This window comes from Fringilla coelebs (genome assembly GCF_963513975.1).
Source record: "Fringilla coelebs genome assembly, chromosome: 1".
NCBI classification, from domain to species: domain Eukaryota; kingdom Metazoa; phylum Chordata; class Aves; order Passeriformes; family Fringillidae; genus Fringilla; species Fringilla coelebs.
Genome location: NC_140028.1, coordinates 60,550,040 through 60,573,340, shown reverse-complemented (window position 1 = coordinate 60,573,340; position 23,301 = coordinate 60,550,040). Strand labels below are relative to the sequence as shown.

At 39.0% G+C, this 23,301-nt stretch overlaps 1 protein-coding gene across 1 annotated transcript in view; it reads right to left on the bottom strand.

The window, feature by feature from the left end:
• ZNF236 (zinc finger protein 236) overlaps nucleotides 1–13,824 on the bottom strand; it is a 73,799-nt gene extending 59,975 nt beyond the window's left edge. The window contains exons 1-3 of the mRNA XM_084207340.1: nucleotides 13,815–13,824; nucleotides 3,351–3,493; nucleotides 1,728–1,892 (exon numbers count right to left, since the gene is read on the bottom strand). Coding sequence (XP_084063466.1) covers nucleotides 1,728–1,892; nucleotides 3,351–3,377 — 192 coding nt within the window. The 5' untranslated portion in view covers nucleotides 3,378–3,493; nucleotides 13,815–13,824. The remainder of the gene's footprint in view (nucleotides 1–1,727; nucleotides 1,893–3,350; nucleotides 3,494–13,814) is intronic.
• Between the last annotated feature and the right edge of the window lie 9,477 nt (nucleotides 13,825–23,301).

The following is a 23,301-nucleotide window of genomic DNA, read 5'->3' as shown; positions in this document are numbered from 1 at the left end:
GACAGACCCACTCTCCCAAATCTCACTAGGGCTGTTCTGTTCTTTCCCATCTGCATTTGTCTGTAGATAAAGCTGCCTGATGCAGTGCAACACAAGGGTGAAGTTTCCCAAATTTAATTTTGTGAAGCAGTCTTCTTAACTTCTATGTATGTCCCATAATGTATATGCACCTTCTCTGATTTCCAATTTTTAACCCTTCTAACAGCAAAAGAAAGAAGAGTGGACAGGAGGGAGAACGTACTCCACCGATAACTTGTTAACCTGCACGTTGTGGAAAACCCCTCAATCACAGCTAGTGCCACCACAAATACCCTCTGCTTCTAGTTCAAATTCCAGCTCTCCTACAGGTCCTGTGCATAATTACTGTGAAAGTTATTCCTGCAGTTTTATGTGAATTAATTGCTACATTCATCTCTGTTTTGTCACAAAACTATTGGGTAAAACACATTCATTAGCAATTGAAATATGTTCATATTTTTATAAATTTAATTTTCAAGCTGCAGATGGAATTTTAAATTGGAAGGCATCACACAGCCTATTCTTCTGACATCTGCACCAAAGCAAAAAAATCAGCACTGCTGAAGTGCATTAAAAAAAAATCACTTAGTGGTAGAAATAAATACCAAAAACCACCCTCAGGTGTCTTTCTCAATCCTTATTCTGATGTTTCGAGCAATTCATAAATCAAGTTTCCTTAATAATACCAATTAAGCCATTCATTTTTATAGATACATTAATATAGAGCAAAATTGGACTCCAGTCCACTTAATCTGGCTGCCTACTTGACTATGTACATGACAAAATGTGAGCTAAAATGATTAAAGAAGGAATACAATCTCTACAGATAGCATGCCCTGCATCTGGTTGAGGGGAAAGTGCATGCAGGCCCATTATCCCCAACTTACAGGTCAAAACTGCTGTAAGCTCTCAGCAATTGGCACAGAGAAACACACCACTGTTACATTTGTGATTAGAAGTCGGACAATAAAAGTGCATTCCTGATTCAGCTCCAGTTCTCCAACATAAAATGCAATTTTAAAAAAGCCTTAACAGGAAGAAGAGGCAATTACATGATGAAAAACTTGGTATTTTGGGCAGTGCATACAACTCTGGCAATTGTTGTAATACAGTAAAGATTATAAAGTGTGCAAAATACACCACTATGTATTAACTGCTAAGAATTTAATCAACACTAGCAAAATAAAAAATGAAATTTTGATAGGGAAATGAACAAGTACTCTCAAGCAAAACAACCAACCACGCAAAAACAGAGGTGGGAGCTCTAGATAAGGTAACAACTTCATCTGTTTCTATGAATGGTGAGAGTACCTCACCATGACATTTGCCATCCCACATGATCACATGTTATTTCTTACATGTGGGCTTATAAATGTAGATTACGTCACAGAAGTATCTTCAAAATATAAGTATGTGCAAATAACCAATCAGTTAATGTTTATATATAGTATGATATGGTATCTATCAAATATGCTCATGTTCCCTTTGTTCACAAAGACACAATGGGAACACTTATTTATAATCAGGATATTAATTTCTGTAACTAATATTAAAATAGACCCCCCACGTAAAAGTTTATATTTCTTCAGAACAAAATAATTTATTCAAAATCTAAATTTACACAAACTCTAAAGCATACAAATAAGGGATTAAATACAACCACTATGACATGTCTTTTCAAAATTAAGTTATAAAGTTTAATGAATTACCTCCTCTTTCTCATGTAGCATTATATGTGCTTTCAGACTGGCTACTCTGGAGAACTTCTTGTTGCACACGGGACACGTAGGATCTTCGCCATTGTGAGTACATTTGTGAAGTGTCAAGTTGAATTCAACATTAAATGACATCGGACACTGGTCACACCGGTGAGGCTGTTTGTTAAAATCACAAAAATAAAGACAAAATTCAGTTTTCCCATAAGTTACAAATACCCTGAGTGACACATATAACCATACAAATCAAAATGTTAAACATTAAAGAAGAACAATTCAAGTACCTACATAGGATAATGATGTTTAATAATACCAATATTAATTATTTTATCTTCTTTGCATCTCATTACAGGAAATGCAAATACATTACAGCATCTCATTACAGCAAATAAGCAAATAAATGCAAAAAAGAGCACAAAGGGAAAAGAAAGAAGGGTAACTAAGGAAAGCAGAGACTCAAAACTGTGACTATCTGAAAAGAGTGAAATTAGTAGGAGAGACCAACGAGCAAGAGACAGAAATACATTTTCCTATTTTAACTGTGATCATGATTCACCCAGAGGGTGGCTGGACACTGGAACAGGCTCCCCAGGGAAGTGGTCACAGCACCAGACCTGACAGAGTTCAAGGATTTAGACAATGCTCTCAGGCATATGGTGTGACTCTCTAAGACCGCCAGGGGTTGGCCTTGATGATCCTTGTGGGTCCTTTCAACTCAGCATATTCTGAGGTTCAATGAAATCTCCTGAAGTACAACTAGTAATCAAAACAGCAAAACACTTGGTTTATAGTAGGCCTGACTGCTCCTCACTTGGTATCTGCAAAACCAGTTTTTATTCTATAAGAGCACTTTTGGATGTAAAGACTCTTACATTAAGTGTGCAATAGCATGAGTTTATCAACTTTTCAATACTGAAACTTGTGGAAGTTGTTCTTTGTATAAGTGAATTATCTCCAAGTGCTACATTTTGTGAAAACTAATCTGTATTTAGGGCTACCTCAAAAAGTAATAAAATTATTTTCCTATCACGTGTAAGTAGTTTTAGCTTTGTGAACTAGAAAGCAAGGGAAATATATTAAATGCTTCATATTACAGATGCACCTTATGGCAAAAGCTTCATTTAAAAAGCCAGTCCAGTCTTAATCACATATTGGTATTCTTCTCATTCTTTCCCAAATTTGATTTGTAAGCAGCTAAAGTGATGACATTAATCCACTAATCAATACATACATACTAAATTAGTTTACTAGTAGGATCCTGTTAATAAATATAAGCATTATTTTCTTTTTATTGCTAATGTGTAGAATCACTTTGCAAAATCTATTGAAAAAAAGCTCATTTTGTCATCCACCTGGGTATTTTATAAATCAAAGAAAATGGCTAAAATTAAAAATTACTGATCTGGAAACAACAATCCAATTAAAGGGCATCAAAGGAAGGTCCTATCTCAAAGGAAACATGAGAAAACATGAAAGAGATATGTCACAAAACTCTGAGGTCCTCAAGTAATAATTATTAGTGGTGTGATTGAAATGGAAAAGACATCTTGTGTTAGCTTCACTTGACAGCATATGAAAATATCAATATACACTGGTTATATCTAGCACAATTCATACCTTATCATTTTGCTCATGATCCCTCATATGGCGCTGGAACTGGGTCTCTCTTGGAAAAGACAGCAAACAAATCTCACACTTATGGAAGCTGGGTACTTGGTAGGGAAAATTACCGTTCTCTGTAGTTGGTGTCAGAACATCATCTACAAAACAAGCAATAAAACATTTGTATGAAGTCACATTTTATCTACTTATAATTTACTGTAAAAAACAGAATAATTCAAAGCAGCAACTATTTCAATTCCCCTAAGATTTTTGACTTATCCAACAGCGTAACTTCAAGGGATCTTGAAGATCTCAGGCTGAAATATTACTGCTTCCATTGACACAGGATCAACCACATATAACCATATCTCAAACTGCCAGTCACTACAGACATAAATAACGACCTTTACCCAGCAATTTGAAATAAATTCTTTCTGTGCTTCACAAACACCCATCAAGTCTGAAGCAAAATTAAACCTTGCAAAAACACTAGGTATGAGTAAAAGACTGCCAGGGGTTACTTTTAATAATATTACATCACGTTTCAAAAAAAGTTTTTTAAAACTACATAGTCAGCAGTTCTGACTACACATATTTTCTGCCCTCCCGCCCTTCTCTTGCTCTCTCCTTCTCTAAGAAAAATATTTTCTTGCTTCTCCTTCTGGCATTACAAAAAGTTTATTAAAACCTATTTTAAAACCTTTAGAGTTGTAAACGCAACACCAATGTTTCAAGCAGTTGAGAGTGATGTAAAAACTGCAAGTCTAATATGCATACATATTCAATCAATGGAAAGAGATGTATTTTTCTTTAAACAGACCCAGCCTAAGCCCATACAGTTTTCTTTTGAACTCCTACAGTCATGTAACTTTTGATACACAATTTGCAAGCTTCTACATGCTCCTGCTCAAATGAGTGAAGTCAATCCTTATAAATACTTTATGATATAAGGAAAATATTAATCCGAGGAATGTAAACACATTTTACATTTGAGAAGATACTGTACCACTAAGGAAGTTATCTTTATTTAAGAAAAACTTTAAGAAAAGCAACTGGCAGGAGGGGGTCAGTTTGTGCTGCAGGTTAGGGTCATGAAAGATGAAAAAATCTATAGAATTCAGTTTCAAACTGCCACAACTAAAACTGCATCAACAACAGAACACAAAAAGAAGGGAACATTGATTTAATTATCTAGACATGAAATGTTTCTGATGTTTCTCTTTAAGTCAGTACTTTTCTTCATGTATGTAAGAACTAGGCAAAGGAAGTAACAACAACACAAGCAGAAGTTTACAGCATCCTGTTTACATTTCCTTAGAGGAAACTGAAGATTATATAGTTCATATAGTATTTCCACTCTACTGCACCCACTTCAAAGTCCTCTCTCATTCACCACAACATTTACAAGGGGAAAGAAAATATCAGTACCTTATGTCCCGATCATTTTTTTTTTCCTGCTAAAATTCTCAGAAACAAACTTTAAAAACTTGTAGTTGAGGCAGCTGTAGGAAACACTTCAGCACAATTTATTTTGGGCAAGAAATCACAACAAAAAACAATGCCCTAGGGACTTGCACTTCCCATTCCTGGACTAAGTGACCCAATTAAATTTTGCTTTGCAAAGTTTAGTTATCAAATCTTTCTCTGTAAAAAAATGATGCAAACATCACTTATCTTTATCATGTGTAAACTTACATTTACTGCACCCTCTAATAGACTATAAATTCATAGTATGCAGACACTATCAATAACAACCCTGAAATGGCCACATTTCTTCAAAAGCTGAAAACCACAGCTTTAATTACAAGACACAAACCTTTAAGCAATCTTGTGATAAATATGCCTGAGTAGAAAAAAGGACACAAAATCAGTTTCTGTAAGTAATGGCATCACAAGAGAATGAAAGAAAAACCTACTCCTATACTTGGGCTATACTTATGAAAACATAATGCACAAAGCTTTCCTTTCCTCTGGAAAAAGGAGTGATTGTTCAACCCCATGTAGGCCTGACCTCTCACTTTAAATTGACAAGTGAAAAATGATCCAATGCATGACTTTCCAAAGGCCTTCAAACCTTCTCCTTGAACCAAAGAGATTACTATCTTTAAACATTCACTCTTGAGATCAAAGGCACTGGGCAATATGCAAAAACAATGTGGAAGCAACTGAAGTAGCAAAAATGTAGCAGTGACATCATCAAAGGTGCTAAATTCTCTACACTTTGAAACAAAATCCCAACATGCTCACTAGATTCTGAATAATACCGCCAAGTAGTATCGGTCTTGGGTCAATAATATTCCTATGTATCTTTTTTATTAAAATGGATATCATATCTGTATTGACCAAACTAATTAATCTACAGGCTGTGAATTTTCTTCTGCAATTTAAAAAGGAGTTTAACTATAGAACAAAAAATAAAGTATCTTGTAATATCTCAGCAGAATTTGATTACTATAATTCTACAAAATCAGACCACCTGATTCAGTACCTGAAAGTATTTCAGCTTTTCCGTAAAAAGACAGGAATGATCACTGCTAAAATAAACAGAAAGAGGCAACAAATGTATGATCTTAAAATATTTCATAGAAAAGAACAGAAAAACAGCCTGAACTTTTAAAAATGAGGAGTTGAACATATCACATCTCATGCCAAAGCATCACGAAGTTCTCAAAACTAGTTCATGGATGATCATAAACCCTGAGCTGCCCCAAGCTGTTCCACCTTCTCAAAGGCACTCAGATCCCAAGGAAGAAGAAACAGAAGGCACCCATAGAGAAAATGGACTGCTTACAGTTGTAACATGTTAAGCATTACTCTTTCAATGAAAATTTTTGTAACTCTTTCCAAAGCCATATCTTACAGGGTATTTTGGTCCTGTCTTTCATATTGCTAAAAAAGCAAAGGAAAGACATTGGGGAATCAGGACTGGACTCTAGAATCACCAACTGGACTGTAAAGTCCAGCTTCTCTTGGCAGAAGACTCTCAGCGCAGAAATCCTTAAGGACAAGGCACAGCAGAACAACTTAGGTTAGACACCAGAAGTTTTCAAAGGCTTAGCTACTGGGAGATCAGGCTGAAGTCTGTTCTAGGTGGTAACAGCCAGTATGTCCACTAAAACAGTCCAGTTTGGACATTAAAGAATTCTGAAAGCTCCATTGCTTCACTTTTTCTCAAAGGCCAGGACTGCTACCTAATACAGGTTTAAATTAAAACACAAACTCATTTATTCATTAACACTACATCTGAAGTAGCCTATGGGAGAGATGAGACTTTAATGTCTTTTTTCCTTTGTACTGTCACTAAAACAATCCTGTCCTCTATCACCCATTAAATACTGGATATTTCAGAGAGTTGCACAGCTCCTTTTTATTAAAGATGTAGGAAGTGACTTTATAGCTTACTCTTCTACTAACAAGGAGAGTATTCAGAAAAATATCCCTCCTGAAATCAAACAATTGGGTAACAGCAAGGCCTAAACGCTTACACTGTGTTTAGAATTAGGAGAACAGTAAAAACAGGAAAGACACTGTCAATTAGGTAACATGCAAGTGAGCCTTATTTTGACTTTTCAGGCAGGTGTCACAGCCTCATGAAGTATGACTCAGGACTGTTTTCATTTCAATATTATTAAAAGATACATTTCAAAAATGAAATAACGGTTTGACACAATTTGTTTGTTAGAAGAATCAGTATCCCAATGAAAACTTTATTTACACTGATACCTCTTTCATAACAAGTCAAAGTAATAACCTACACTACTGCACTTCAGATAGGTCAGCAATAAGATAATCTTTCCCTATATCAGAGGAAAAAAATGCTTATGGTGCATCAGCTTGGATCATCAAACAAGCCAAATGCTGCAAAATACTGAACATATCTTAAAGACCAATACTTTTGAATACCAAAAAACATGCAGACAAAAGCAAGTTCAAGAAGCTAGCAGTGGTGCATGAACCCTGTAATTTTTAAATCCACTGAGAAATCTGTCAATTAAGAAAAATGCAACAATTCCAAACACTCCTTGGGTACCCAAGTGAAAAAAATCAAAATACTGACATAACTGACACAACCTTTGATGGACACATTTATAATTTATCATATTAGCACGAATTTCATTAATAGCTAATATGATGCTTATGTTCTCATATTGTAATATATTTACATATAAGTATTAGAAACACAAATTAAGCAATCTTTTTATTGTCAGGTATACTCTGGCAGATAAAAACACAAGTCTGCTTTTTTAATGAATTAATGCAATTCAGAATGCCATTCAAGCCAAAACCACAAAATTACAAGTCTGAGGTTTTAGTTCAAGAAGACATTAACTGATTAAGTATGTAACAACAACACAATCACACAAAAAATTGGCATGCTCTTATTAGAGAGCAGCTTCTTAATAATATCCGTAAACACAGAGAGAGAAAACAGAAAATAACTATTCGAGTAACAAACCTCCTGAAAAATAAGTGATTCTTTCAGGTCTGCACACTACAACAAATGATAAACCTTGCTGAACAGAAGGATAGTTTCAAACATTTGCATTTATTAGTATTAGCTGCATAGAGCAGTGCAGAAGCTACTGTCACTTTCTACTTTTTTTTTCAATTTGCATGTTAGTCTAGCTGCAACATAAATCAACCTTATTCCTTCACAGCTTGGGAGAGACAGTCAAGTATCAATGCAATTAACCTAAACAGGGAGCACTTAGCTCATTATGCACCATCAAACACATCTTTGTCAACATGCACTGTCAAACATATTTTTGTCTGTATTCTTACAGTTTGTCAAAAGTGCCCAAAAATAAAGAATCAGATTTGCAAAATACCTATCAACGATAACAAACTTTCATTTTAAGCATGGCCTTACTTGAATACACTTAATGTTACAACCTGTAATGTCTTTCCTGAATTTATTGTCCCTCACAGAGCAGCAATAATCACTCTGGGTGAATTCAGCTGTGATACAGCCTTCACCAACACTTGACCTCAGGAGTTGAGTCAGCAAGCAGGTGCTCTCTGCTAGAAGCCACTGATGACAACTCAATGTGGAAGGAGGAAGACAGAATTAGAGCACTCCCAGCTATTCCCTCCTTATGTAAGCACCACTGTGCCTCATGGCAGCCCACAGCCCTCTCTGCAAGGCGCAGATGGACTCATTCAGCTGTGAATGCAGCACAGCCTTATTAGATCTCTAATAACCCCCTCGAATCCAACTGAAAGGACATTGCAAATAAACACTCAAGCTTGTAAAATTCATGGGTGAAAACTTGTCACTTATGTTAAATGGCAGCTAGCAAGCCTAGGGACAAAGGGGTCTGACCCTATCAAAATCTATTTACTAATTTATGAGTGGAAAGAAAGTGGTAGGACAAGAGAACAAAATGGGGATGGCAATACTGACATTTCCTCATACTACACTTGAACTCGTAGAACACAAATTATAATGAATCATTAAAACATTTTGGTTAGTTCTGCAATCATAAAAGCAACAGGTTATTTTAAATCTAGCTCAGCACTCTAAACAAAAACAGCAGGCATTCCTCCTGACTCCTAATGGGAAGAGCAGGAGAAGGATGCAGCTCTCAAAAAAATCCAGAAATCAATCAAGATTTGCTCATATAAGACAAGGTATTTTTATTGTGCTTTGGTTGACAATCTGGAACACACTGCTGGGATGGTCATCCAGGGGCCAGTCATTTGGCATGTGCCAACACAAAATAGATGCACTCCTTTCAGTAGCAGAGTCCAGAGAGAGCAGAGCCACTCTGCTGCACCTCTGCTGCAGAAAAGCCTGAATTATCTGTCTGAGGACACAGAATTCACAGCTCCATCACAGCCAGAGAGATGCTAAGTAGGTTGCGCTGCATCCGGCCGGGATAGAGTTAACTTCCTTCCTATCAGCCCATATGGTGCTGTGTTTCAAATTTGTGACTAAAACAATGCTCCTAACATCACTGCTTAAGCTATTGCTGAACAGTGCTGCGCAGCATGAAGGCCTTCTCTGTTTCTCACTTTGCCCCCACAGTGGGCAGGCTGAGGGTGGGAGAAAGGCTGGAGCTAACACAAAGGAATATTCCAAGCCATAAACCACCATGCTCAGCAATATAAAACTGGGGGTAGTTCTTCCAAGGTAGTGTTCTTGGCTCAGAGACTGAGCACCAGACTGCACCTCTGTGAGCAATGGCAAACACTTACCTTTGCACCAATTGGTTGGGCTTTTTTGTTGGTTGGCAATTTGGTTGGTTTGGGGGATTTTTTACCTTTTTTTTTTCCTTTTTAACTTTCCCCCTTTATTTCCTTAACTGCCTTCATCCTAATCTACAAACTTTTTCTTGCTCTTGCTATTCCTATTCTCTCTCTCACCCTACTGCAGTAGAATGTGAGCGAGTGGTTGGAGGGTGCTTAATTGCTGGCCAAGGCCAACCCACCACACAGATACACTATCCACATCAACCTAACCTACACAGACAACTGAAATTTGGCATTTACTTCACTAACTTTGAAAGCTTCGTTTGACATTTAGGTAAATATTGCTATATTAATTGCTAAATACTCCAAAACAGGAGTTACACTTTTTTGACAGCTGCATATTAATTTACCAAGCTAATTTTTCAGCTGTCTGTTTCCACATGATCTGGATTTCTCACATGTGAAGCCATGACCTTTACGTGTGCCCAGCCACAACACTGCTAACAGAAACTTCTGATTGAACTAAATACTTTACTACATGGTCTTCCCTCTTCCAGAGAATGAACATAATCCAACTGCAGCAATAAAAATCAAAAGAGGAACATGAGAGATCTAAAACAGAAATTTTAATTATATTTAGAAGCGCTTAATGCATGGGAATAAATGAGGTATGAAGGCATCAGCACAGACGCAATAGGAAATAAAATTTCTGCAACTGGTGGAAAGCTATGGACAAGGGACAGAACAAGACCTGAAGCTATCACACAGACAGAACACAAGTTATTCAACTGCATAGATTACTTGGGAAACGACATGGAAATTATTTCAAGTACAGTGATGAACTAGTGTGGAATTAAAACATGCCAGCGTAATCCAAATTTATCATCTTTATCACCCAACATGCCCCTCTGTACATAAATGTGGATTTTTTTTACTGCAGAACAGTGAGATACCAGTGTATCACCATTAAAGCCTAAATATGAACTTTTTCTAAGGCAAAAGCTTGAGCAGTTGTTCCTCCTGCATGTTTTCCAAAGAACTTACCTACACCTATTGTATTTAAGAGATTTAGAGCACAGCACACCAGTTGTACCATAACTTTATAACTCTTCATTCTTGCCTGCATGACATCATTCACCTATTCTTCTCTTGTCAGCCAGAGGTCAGCACATAAAACTACTAATGCAAAACTACTAAAATAATCTACATAACAAAAATTTGGTAAGATTTAACTGATGTTAAGGAACTAAGTTCAGACTTGTTTCAAACTAGCCCTTGGGTTTAATAAAGGACATACACTCTAGGCTTAAAAACTGCTTCAGTACACCCTGAAATATTTCATTTTGCTGTTCAAAGCATTCCTTTCCTGCTATTTGAAAATGATCAGATAGCAAAAGTCAAAACTGCTCATTTCATGTTGCCGCTAGTCAGTGACAAACATCACAGGAGAAAACAGAAAGGGCCCCTCTATGGAAGGAGACTCCACAGCTCCCTTGGGTAACCACTGCCTGTGCTCAGTCACCCTCACAGTAAAGAAGTGTTTCCTTATGCTCAGACAGAACCTAGCATGTTTCAGTTTTGACCAGAGAGGTTAATTTGAGCTGTTCAACTGAGTTAAAAAAAATAAAAATTGCAAGATGGTTTTGGGAAAACAATACAATACCAAAAAAGGAAAAGGATCTTCTAAAATATCAGCTATTGAGGTCAAGATATTATTTTGACTACTGCTGCCTAGAGTTCATTTTTCTTATCCAACAGATTTAATTTTCCTAGAACAAAGAACTTGTTCTAGTCTTTGACATGCATGGTGGTTAGTCTAAGGAAGCTACACGAAACATTATTGATTCACCTTTATTTTCTCCCAAAGCAGAATTACCATACAGACTGTAGGACTACAGACAGCAACATTTCCGTAAAAGACATCAGCATAGCATGGCTATAGGAATTCCAAGGACCACACTTCAAAAAAATCTAATGCAATCTCATAAGTAAAAGATACGAAACTTATTTTTGCAAACACTTATTTTCTAAATAAAATTCCTTCTGGTGAAAGTGAGACCCATGAAATGCACCACCAGTTTTCAAACCCTGTATCTGAACAGCCAAATGTCCTGAGAACATAAATTTCCCAGATTCAAGCTGTCCCGTTCAGCCAGAGCTTCCTCATTCATGACCTTTTTTTGTCAGAGAGAAGTGCAGAAAAAAATGTGCTGCTTGCCAATATTGACTTCACTGCTTTCCAGCTGTGAACTGCTGAAATATCAAGGACCAAACTGCTGAAATCTCAAGGACCAAACCCACCAGAATCCACAAAACTTGCCTAGTTAGGGCAATCCTTGCAAATGTCTCTAAATCCCTGTGATAGCTCTAGACCCTGTAACTCTCAACTGCATTCAAACCACCTCTATGAAAAAATATAATTAATAAACTGGCAAGCTTCTTTTAAAATAAATGAAAATGTGAAAAATAGAGAATGTGTGAAATTCACACTAAGTCTTGTCACCCATATACACATCTTACCACATAAACATTCTAAGATCAAGGTCCAACTACAAGCAAAATGAATACAGCTACTAGGCTGTAGTTGCCTGGACAGCTTGTCTCAATTCTCATACTTTTCTCATTTGTACATCATGCCATTACTATAGGAGTTCACACATGTATGACACATGCATACCCTTTCAAAAACTACTAGAGAACTAAGTAGATCTTTGAGTAGATTTTTAGTTTAAAAAATAAAACAAACAAACAAAACCACCTCAACCTCCCAAGCTAGCAACACCAAAAGTTCTTCGGGACTTTCTTTATATCCTAATTACTTAGTGATCAAAAGCTGAGATCAATAGCCACAACAGAGCTAACAAAAAAACAAAAAGAAAAAACAAAACAAAAAAAAAAACAACAAAAAAAAAAAACCCCAAAAAACAAAAACCAAAAAAAAAAAAAACCCACCAAAAACAAAAAACAAAAACACAAAAAATTCCCCACCACTTCTGGTAGGAACCTGTGGCCCATCTGGCTTTCCATACTGTATAAAAAATCTTGCCCAACTTCCCAACTCTCATGTAACAGTACAGCTTTTTCTTTGCCTTTCAGCACATTTCGATTCTACAGAAAAGCATCCCACAGAATGCTCACCTACACATTCCCATTGCAGAGCCAGAACTCATCTGAAAACATTAGGAAAACAAAATATTCTAAATATATACTGAAAATATTAATTGGCTGACTTTTCATTAAAATAGGCATAGTATTAAAATGCTTTACGAAATCTCTTTCGATTCTATCTGTTCAAAAATACATATTTCTATTAAACACCTACTGCTACATGCTTGTGCTGAAGGTAAATCCACTTATGAGGGTTTCAGGCCTACGTGAATTACAGCATTTTTTGTTTGTGAACCTTATTTCGATACTGTTCACGGAACCACAGTAACATCAGCAGGAACAAACTACACAAAAGAGCCATGAAACTCACTAGCTACCAACTGCTGTCAAAAAAAAAAAAAAAAACAAAAAAAAACCCCCAAAAAACCCCCCCCCCCAAAAAAAGAGGCTCCCCAACCATCAAACCAATCCTGCCCTGAAAGTGCTCCCCAGACATTAACGGCAATAAAATACAATCAAAAATGTTAAAACTTAAGCGTGAGACTAAGACATGTTGGGAGGGAAAACCAGCTTGGTTTGGGGTTTTTAACACATATATTCACGTAGAAAACGACTGCAAAGGGTTTTTAAAGAAAAACAACAAGAAACTTAAAAATAACGTCGCCCTTGCAAATGAGAGAAATGGACGAGTTGAACCTCATTTTCTATTTGTTTATCACGCTTTATTCGAAGGTCGCGTTAATTTGGCCGGGAGAAGAAGGAGAAGGAGAGGAGCAGCGGAAGGAACCGGAGCCTTCCCGTCCTGCCCGCCGCAAGCTGGCCCGAGCTCTTCCTCCGGCTCCGGGCCCCGCACCGCGGCAGGAGGAGGAGGAGTCCAGGCCCGAAGAACCCTGCTCCGCCGGCCATCACAGCCAGGGCCGCCGCTGCCCCGGCCGGAGGCTGCGGGGAGGCGGCGAGGCCGCCCCGCTCCGCTCCGCCGCTGCCCGCTCGGTATCATTCCGCAGGGCCGGGCCCGGCTCCCTCCGCTCTCCTCTCCTCCCCTCCGCCCTCTCGCCTGTACCCTCGCACAATAGACCCGGCCTTCCTCCCCCATATCCGGGGACTATATGCGGAGCCCGCGGAGGCTTCTCGCCTCCCACCCCCGGGCGCGGATCGCGCCAGCCCGGCCGCGCTCGTTACCTGCCTCGGCGCCGGCCTCGCCACTCTCCCCGCCGGGCTCGGGGGGCCGCCCCCTCGGCATGGCCGCCCCCAACCCGTCCCTCCCGCCCCCCCCACGGCGCACGCACACACGGACACACCACACACACACACTCTTGGCAACGGGCGGAGGGGGGACGGAGGGGCGGGGACGAGCGGGCGGGCCCGGCCCTACACACGGGCTGCGGGGGGCGGGGGCCGGCGCTCCCGGGGGAGGCGGGCAGGGGGCGAGCGGGGCAGCGGCGAACTCACGGCAGGGCCGGGCGGGCGGGGGGCGCACGGCGGGTGAGGGGCGGCGGCGGCAGCCCCCAGTGCGCATGCGCCGGCCTGTGCCGCGGTGGGGGGAGGTCGGTACATCCGGGTGCGGCAGCGGGCGGGGCCCGCAGGGCGCCCTTGTGGGGCAGGCCTGGGAACGGAACGGGAACGGGCCGAGCGGGGTTTGGCACGGTGGGTCTGCCCGCCTGTGGCTCCCACCTTAACGCGTACCTGTGCCCCCTGCTGTAGCTGACCCTGCTTTGGCAGAGGGGTTGGACTACAGGTTCCTTCCAACTCTTAACAGTTCTGTGATTCCGTGAGGATGAGAGCCCGAAAGTTAGCAGGACTCGGCCAGAACCGCCGTGGTTAATGGCTTGAAGTTGTGTCAGGGCAAATTTAGGTTGGATAGGTACTAGGAAATGGTTCTTAACCCAGAGGGTGTTTGGGCACTGGAACAGGCTCCCCAGGGAAGTGGTCACAGCACCAGCCTGACAGTGTTCAAGGGGTGTTCGGGCAATGCTCTCGGGCACACGGTGTTGTCTGGGACCGTCCTGCACAGGGCTGGGAGTTTGGCTCTCTGATCCTTACGGGTCCTTCCAGCTGGGGGTATTCTCTGTTTCTGTTCCCTGTGGGCGATTGTTCCCTGCTTTCCCCTCACACACCCTCCATGAATTCTGGTTTTAGGCTGGAGGCTTCCTGATGCCCAGGAAGGCTCCAGCCCACGCAGCTGCCGGGGCAGGCAGGGTTTGCTGCTGAAGCTGGCTGAACTTGCTGAAATTGTTTGGCCTCGCTGTGCCCTGGCCAAGCTTTGCTACCTGAACCAAATTGCTGCCCGAGGAGATCTTAGAATCACAGGGTGGTTTGGGTTGGAAAGGACCCTATAAAGATCATTTTGTTCCAATGCCCCTGCCCATGAGTGGTGACACTTTTGACTAGACCAGGTTCTTCAAGCCCCAGCTAATCTGGCCTTAAACACTTACTGGAATCTACAGCTTCTCTGGGCAGCTTGTGCCAGTGTCTCACTGCCCTCACAGCAAATAATTACTTTCCAGTATCTAATGTACCCTCCTTCAGTTTAAAGTAATTCCCTCTTGTCCTATCACTCCTTGTGAGTGAGCCTTGTCAGAAGTCTCTGTCCAGATCTTGATGAGTTGTCATAAAAGATAACTGGGTCATTTAATAGCAATTTTTTGGTATCATAGGCCATAGTGTTTGATTCTGTCCCCTGTAACTTGTGTGCAATAGAACTGCACTCTCTGGAAAGACACAAATAAAGTTGCATATGCTTTTCTTGACAGCATGTTCTGCACTATATAGATTTCATTGCTTCCAAATACACTGCTGTAAGTCATCATTTAATACACAAGTGTTGAGCTTCTAAAATTAGGTGTTTATTACACCTCTGTCTTGCTAAATAAAATTTAATACAAAATACTTACTTTTGATGAATGACTTGATTTTTCTGCCTCCATTATCTCTTTAGTTCAACCTATTTAAGACTCTAAATCTTGTGAGTTATGGTGGTTTCCTACAACTTTTGATTTTTAAATACCTTTTTAAAATTAGTATATTTCTGTACAGAGGGAACTGATATGAGAATACTGCCTGCAGTGATCAAAGTACCTTTTAAAAAATTTTTTTGGCAACTCAAGTCTTACAGCCAGAAATGGATCCTAAGCCCATTGCCACTGAACTGGCTTGCTGCTGCTTATTTGCCAAACTGTTAAAATGTTTAAGTTCTTTTCATTGTTTTCAGGGATGTCCCTTTTTCCTCGCCCCATCCCATATGCCAGCATGTGTCCAGTTTCTTTATTACAAACTACATAGTGCTTCAATACCCTTTATTAAAACATATTTAATATGATGCATTAACCAGGCTGGATGATCCTGTCCTTATTTTTTACATTTATTACTTTAATGTCAGTTTCTGTAGTCTCTGCAAGTAGTATTTGTCAGGTACTTCAGATCACTGATCAAAAAACTGGGTTGGGTACTGATATCTGTAAACTATGGTAGCAAAGCATTACTTAATCGTTTTCTCATCGTTGAATGTTAATTATCACTTCGTTAATTCACCTATCTTGTTCCGTTTCAAATGGATGTTGGGGTTTTTTTCTTAAGTTAAAGCCTTTCAGATACCTAATTAAATTACATCTAAAAACTTGCCTTAAGCAACCAAATTTAATCATATCAAAGAATGAATTCAGGTTTTTGGAATGCAAGGTTTAGTTTCTTCCTGAAGGCTAAGGTTAGGTAAGCAATATTTAGATAATTTCACATTCTGTCCGCCAATAAAAAGTGTACTGTATTTAATTTTCTCTGGAGAAATGCAGCATTGGCTGTATAAAAATGGAAAGGAGGACTGAAGCTGGTGTGACCATTGCCTGGGGCTTCTGTGAGCTCGCTCCTCGCTGCAGCCCAGCTGCAGGCAGGAAAAGAGCGAAGAACAGCAGTGGCCTCTGGTGGCTGTAGGATAGTTCTGTGCTAAAATACTGAGGTCGCCGGTCGTTTCGGCAGTGAACTACAACCTACAAGTACGAGAAACGAAGTGACAGCTTTTTGGGCGATTTCAGAGAGAACCCAGGAATCAAAACCAAAGATATCGAACCGAATCAGTATCTGGAAAAACTTTGCACAATCTCATTATCTTACATATTTCTTCTGATTTTATTCTAACTTCGTTATCAAGCATGTCTGTATTTTTTGTTGAGGTCATCTGCTTTAGGATTAAGAACCTTCATTTTGAGTTTATTTTCAGTTTTGAACTGATGCACACTTTACAGGAATGTGAGATTGTATGTACAGGCAACTAACTTCTGTCTGTACAGATAGTAATGAAAGCCGTTTAGTGCAAAAGCCAACTTTCATTTCTATTTTAGCTTTTCAACATTATTGTTCCCTGCATGTCTTTCAGTGTTCAACAGTAGTACATACAATTGTGTTTAATTTTGTACTTCAAAAGTCTGTTCATTATCTGTTCCAAATTTATGTGGTATGTTTGTCAGTGTCAGTCTTCTAACACTTCTGCATCTCTCTCATTCTGTATAAAACTAGCTCTGCATAAAAGCATAAAAACAGAATAGACATATTTTTTTTCTTCAGAGCCTTAAGAAGCTTGTGGTACTGGGAGACAAGTAGTTTATGAAGAGTGTATGGAACATTGTTGAAGAGGATATGAAAAATTTTATTAATAAGGAAATTCAGTGGTATATCACATCCCTAACTTTACATTTTCAAGCTGTCTAACCTCTGTGTAATTTTCCTTCTTTGTCTGTGTGATTGACATGATACATTTTCCCCTGCACTTCGCAGCTCCTGGAAGAAATGTACTGCATTCATTGCTATAACTTCTGTGCTACATGTCAGTGATTCTATTGTCTGCATTTGCAGAAGTGCTGATATTTCAAAATATTTCAAAATGTTTGTATTTTGTAAATAATAAAATCACCAATTACAGTCTCTCTCTAAAGTCTCTGGCATTACTCCAGAAGTGTGCTACACAGGACACTCTTGGTTTTGGGGTGTGCCTAGAATTCTGACCCAGTGCCTTCTCAGGTGAGAGCCTAGCAGATCATTACTTATGCTCTGCTGTCCCTCCAAAGAAAACATGGGTCTGTTTTCCAGATGGAATCTGTAATGTAATAGAGAGTGTGAGATGGTTAGCCTTTAACTCTTTCTATGATTAATTTTACCAGGTATCACTAATTTCTAGGCAGAAAAGCAGCTATAGTGTCATTCCTTAAAATATGCAACAATAAACCTCATGCTTATTTCATTCTTGCAGATGAACTATAGCAACAGAGAGTAAGGTTAACACAAGGCCACTGAAGAAACTGAGTTCTAGGTTTTACTACCAAGTAGTACTAGATGTGCTGCTGAATTTTAAGGCAAACTAGTGAAATTCAGTGAACATTTCAGTACAGCTCATTACTAAGTAGGGTACTATTTGCAGTTGTCACATACTGTTTTACTATTGTAAGATTTTTTTTTCAGTAGCTTATGGCTTTGCCATACTTTATATCTTTGGACTAAAGTTTCCATGCCAGCTGTCTCACTGCTGTTGATTTGAACAGTCTGCTACTGTTTGTCAGCTTATGTATGAACCTTGGGTTTGTTTTTTTTATTTAAGAAGGTACATGAAATCATTTGCTGCACTCACCAGTGAAACCAGTGGTTGAAAATTTTGATGTTAGCTTAACTTTTAATTCAGGAGGAGTCCATTCCAATAATACTTTAAATTTATTCTTTTTCTGCATGTTTCAAACAAATTACTAGAATGTGCTGAATTTTTTTTTTTAATTTTTATTTTTCCTTTTAAGGGTCATGTGACGTCTCTCTGTCCCTGTATTCCAAACTGGAGAAGGCAGCACAGTACTTTCCCTGACTTAAGGCTATAGATGTGTAGTATTCCTGACTGGAAAATCCCTCTACAATTTGCTTAGAATCATGACATTTAGATAAGTAAAACACCTTTTGAACTCTTATGTTTTGGCTTTTGCACGTCTGAATGCTTGTGAAGTGCATTTTTGTGTCTTGGTTTGGCTTCGGGCAATGGCGTTTTAAGAAAAAAGTATTGCAGTTTTCCCATGTGATGAAAACGCTGATACACCAAAGTAGTTCTGTGGTTCTGTGTTCAGCCAGAAGTGAGAGAAAGAGAAGCAATCTCAATATGCTAGGTACATAGTCGAGCCAGGCCTCCATAGAAGGGCGTTTTCAGAGCTGTATCATCAAATTTTGTAGAATGCTTTGGGTTGGATGGGACTTACAGGTCATTGAGTTCCAACCCCTCTGCCATGGGTAGAGAACCTTCCACTAAACCAGGTTTGCTCCCAGCCCCATCCAGCCTGGCCTGAACACTGTGTTTGCCAACTGTTGGCACAAACCAGTAAATACACTTGAAACAGTCTTAGTGCTGTTGCCAGAATGAAATAAGTTGTCCTGGGAATAGGAGCTTTATGATTATAGCACATAACTTGGACTAGAACCTGCAGTAATGTGGAAATGTTAACAAAATCAACAATCTTCTGTCATAGTGCTATTAAAAAAAAAGCTAGAATAGGCCTGGTGTATGTTCAGAATGTATAAATTGTTAAAACTATACAGTGTGAGAACTGCAGTACACATTGTTTATGAAGGATTTCACTAAAGAGGTAATTTTCCAATGTTAACATATTAATTTCCAAGGAAATGAAAATGTTTCCTGCTTTTTTGGGTTGGTTTGTTCATTTATAAAAGAAATGGTGCCTCCTACACTTTCTTGATTTCCTTTTGTGTAACTAAAGGACTTGGGTTTCCAGCACAGTCAACTATCTTGCTTCTAAAGGTGCTATTCCAGTGGAAAATAGTACTTTGATGAAGAACTAATTCCATGTGAAAATCTGGTGTTTACGCTCATTACAAACTCCCCACACACATTTAATGAAGATTGAAAACATAAATGCCCCTTGTATAATATCCATAAAAATCTCATTGGCAGCCCTGAGGCTGCATGTACAGTTCAGTATTTTAAGAGGAAATTCAGTATACTAAGGCAGGGTTGTATTGTAGTATATTGTAGTAGTAGAGCTGTACTAAAGGTGAAATCTATTTCGAGACCAGGATGACGAATCAAATAAGAACAGCACTGAGTCTAGCAGCTTCTTTTAACATGTGCTGTTGAACTTAGATATTTCACATCTGTGTGACTTTCACCTTCTGCCTGCTGGGCACTAACTCAAACTGATCATTTAAAGGATAGACATTACATTTGCTGTCAGTGTCAGAGTTCTAATTGGATTCCTATGAATTTCTACAGAGCCATGTTACCTAGTTTGGCTCCTACACTGGGATTTAAAATCTCCTTCCACATTTAAAACTGAGCACAAATACCACCTTTTTTTGTGCGGCTTTCCTAAGGTGCAGTTTTTACTGTCACATTGATCAGTCTGAGGCTCTGTGACCAGAGCTATCTCTTTTCTATTGCATTTGATTCTCCTATTTTTCTTCTATTTATCTAATACATATCCAATGATGCTGGTTCTCCACTGGCTGAGCTTTATTTGCTGTTATGGGTATAACATGCCTGGAAGATGGTCGTCCAATCCTTCACATACAACCTGCTAATCTTTCAGCAGCTTTGCTGCAGGGATGCCAGTCTATCATATGCTCTAGATAGTATGGAGTGTTGATTTTTTAGAATTTTTGAATCTGTTTTAAATCATTTGTCAGAAACCGCCAATAAGTTTCTTTCAGTGACACTAGTTGTTATTTCTTTCAGTGACACTAGTTTCTGTGTTGTCTGCACTACCTGAAATCTCAGCCTGTAAGCCTTCTCTGTATGTTTTCTTTATGTGTCTTTTTTGGGGGGTTTATTGCATGGTCCTTGTGGTTTTATGGTCATGCATTTTATAATTTTAATCTGTCTTGTTACAGTTTCAATTTTGTTTTCTATTCACAAGTAATAATGTAGGAGTCTTCATAACCTACTAGGTTCACTGATGCCTTACTGTGAACTTGGCATTTAATTTCCTGTTTGTAGGCTGCCTTGTCTTGATGTCTTATGATAGGCTGAGGTTTATGTTTTCTGTTTTATGTTGCCTTTTTGTTCCCTTCCTCCTTTTTCCTCTCCTCTTCCCTCTCCTATTTCCCTTTCCCTTGACTACGAGTGTTGGCACAATAATTTCTTCTGCTGCAAGTGTATGACCCCAAAGAGAAGAACTATCCATCACCTAATTTTTTCTTCATAGTACATCATGAGCAATTTTATGTAATCTTGTAATTTGCTTGTCTTTTCTGCTCTGTATTGTTTTTTCATGGTTTTGGTAATGGGAGTGGGCTCTTGGGCAGCTTTTTGTTGTCTTTTTGTTCTTTTCCTCTGTTAAATGCCAAGTTGTCCCTGACACTGCTCTATTGGGGAGTTGCTGTCCATATTGTGTTTGTCTGTATCTCCTCATAATGTTTACATGAAATTTTTGGACATTTTTGTTCAATCTCCTGAAGTTTCATTCCAATTTCTAAATGATGAGGATTTTAATCTGACACTCCTATAATTCAGCTTTCTTATATGATTCAGTATTGGTCTACCCCAGATTCTTGACCACAGTTGTTTTTCTGTTTTTAAAAAAACTCTTTCATTAATTCTTGAGCTAATACAAAATCCTAGAAATCCTCTAAAAGCATGTACTGCCTCAGTCTTGTCTTCATATGCCATGGAATATGTAGTCACCTTTACAAGTAACAAGTACAGTCTCAGGACATCACTCTGCTCTCCACAGATAAAGACCCCTCCTGAGAGCAGTTTCAGAAGTAAGGCTTGCCATTCATAGAAATTACAAATTACATATTCTTTTCACTATGAAGACTATGTTGGAACTGTTGGTATTTCCATATGAAGGATTTTATTTAATATGAAAAAAATCTTTATACTTGGACCCTACTTGTATTTCCTTAAATCTGTTGTATTTTTCCATCTTTGGACATGCTACAGAGCACTGGTATCTGGATTCTGCATAGACTGCAGAAGTTTGAGGAACTCAACTGCATAGGATGTGTTTTCCTCCCAAAATTTTCAGTGGAAATGAACTTACAGACTCCAGAATTAGATTATGCATAGGACTTACCCTGAAGTAGGAATGTAGGCTAAATACTTTGATCCTGAGGAAGAAAAAATTAAGTTTCCCAGCTTCATTCTTGAAGGGCAAGGATCTTACATGCTGCAAACAGTGCTAATCCATTCTTTAGACAGATGACTAAGAATTTTTATCATTTCACAAGCCTGTATTTTCCTTACTTGTTGATGGGAGCCTCTCACCGTATCACACACCGAGATATTAATATAAATGAGCTCACAGTGAGAAAACACAGAACGAAGTAAGTAGGTGCTTGTAGTGAAGGTGAGAGTAAGAAAGTATGCAATTATACTTCCTTGAACAACAGAAATATTATTTGAATAATAAAACTTTCTTATAAACATTTATTAGAAAAATCTCATAGAAATGTTTCTGTCTTAAACCTAAGCCTGAACTTTCTAGATCAATACAAGTATCTGAATGTTCATGTTCATAGCCTTGTAATTTTAAAAACTTGTGCAATGGCAAACAGTACAATATAATTAATTGTTTTATGTTTTCACAGTGTTAATTCATGTGCAGAAGTGTTGCTTAGACAGAGCCCTTCTGGGGATGTAGCTGCACATTGTGAAAGAGTTGGTGGCTGTTCTCACTTAGAAATTCCCTCCCTACCACTCTCACACTGAAGTTTCTTCTCTCCATAGCTTGTCACCCTGGGCTGTCCTGGCATGATGGTCCATGAGGGTATACCATACTTAAAAGAGATCATGGAACTGACCCCATTTGAGAGAATTTGTACTTTATGTTTTTGGCAAGCACAATATGCGGGTGCCAAACACAAATGCCGTCCCCTCAGCCAGATATCAAAGCTGCAAAGTCTGGCTGCCAGATTTACTAGGATTTAGAAACATTTCTTCATACAAGGAAGACATAAGAGAGGGGTCATTAGAGAACTGGGCTTCTGGCACTTAAAATCAGGAGTATCATGAGCTTTTAAACAAAGAAGTGTTGAGAAAGCCAGTGTGTTCAGAAGAACATGTGGTTTGAAGTGGAAATTGTGGTACTGGTAATGCTGTGGGATTTCAGATACATCAGTCAAAGCAGAGAAAAATCAAATAGACTGCCAGTTAAAGAAGAAAATGTGACAGAAACAACTGCTTAAAAACTAAGATAAACGATGAAGGTAGCAAGTCCAACCCTAAGTGGAAGAAGTGGCATAGTACACTTAGCAGAAGCTTGACAGAAGAAAGTTAATCCATAGATTATAACACCAAAACAAAAAATTTGTTTATGAAAGTGAAAATTAGGTAAGCCTTCATGGTAGTGATGTGGTGTTACTTCTTAAAAGTTAGAATATAATGAAGAAACTCCCTGCTTCATCAAATAACCTTATGAATCCATGTGGATTGAAATTCAAAGCCTAAATCAGGTGCATCATTTGGTTGGTGACTGCCCAGCAAAGATGGTAACACTGCATTCAGTGTCCCAAGACCCCCAAAGAAGCAGCCAAGTCAGGCAGGAGAGCAATCATGGGCTGCCTTATTTGCCTGCAGTGACAGGTCGAACACCTTGAGGCTGTACCATGGAGATCGCTCAGCTGTTGGGTCTGGGGCAGCTGGTTGGGCAGAGCCCAGGAGGGTCTGCAGCCTACATACAACCCTGAGCTG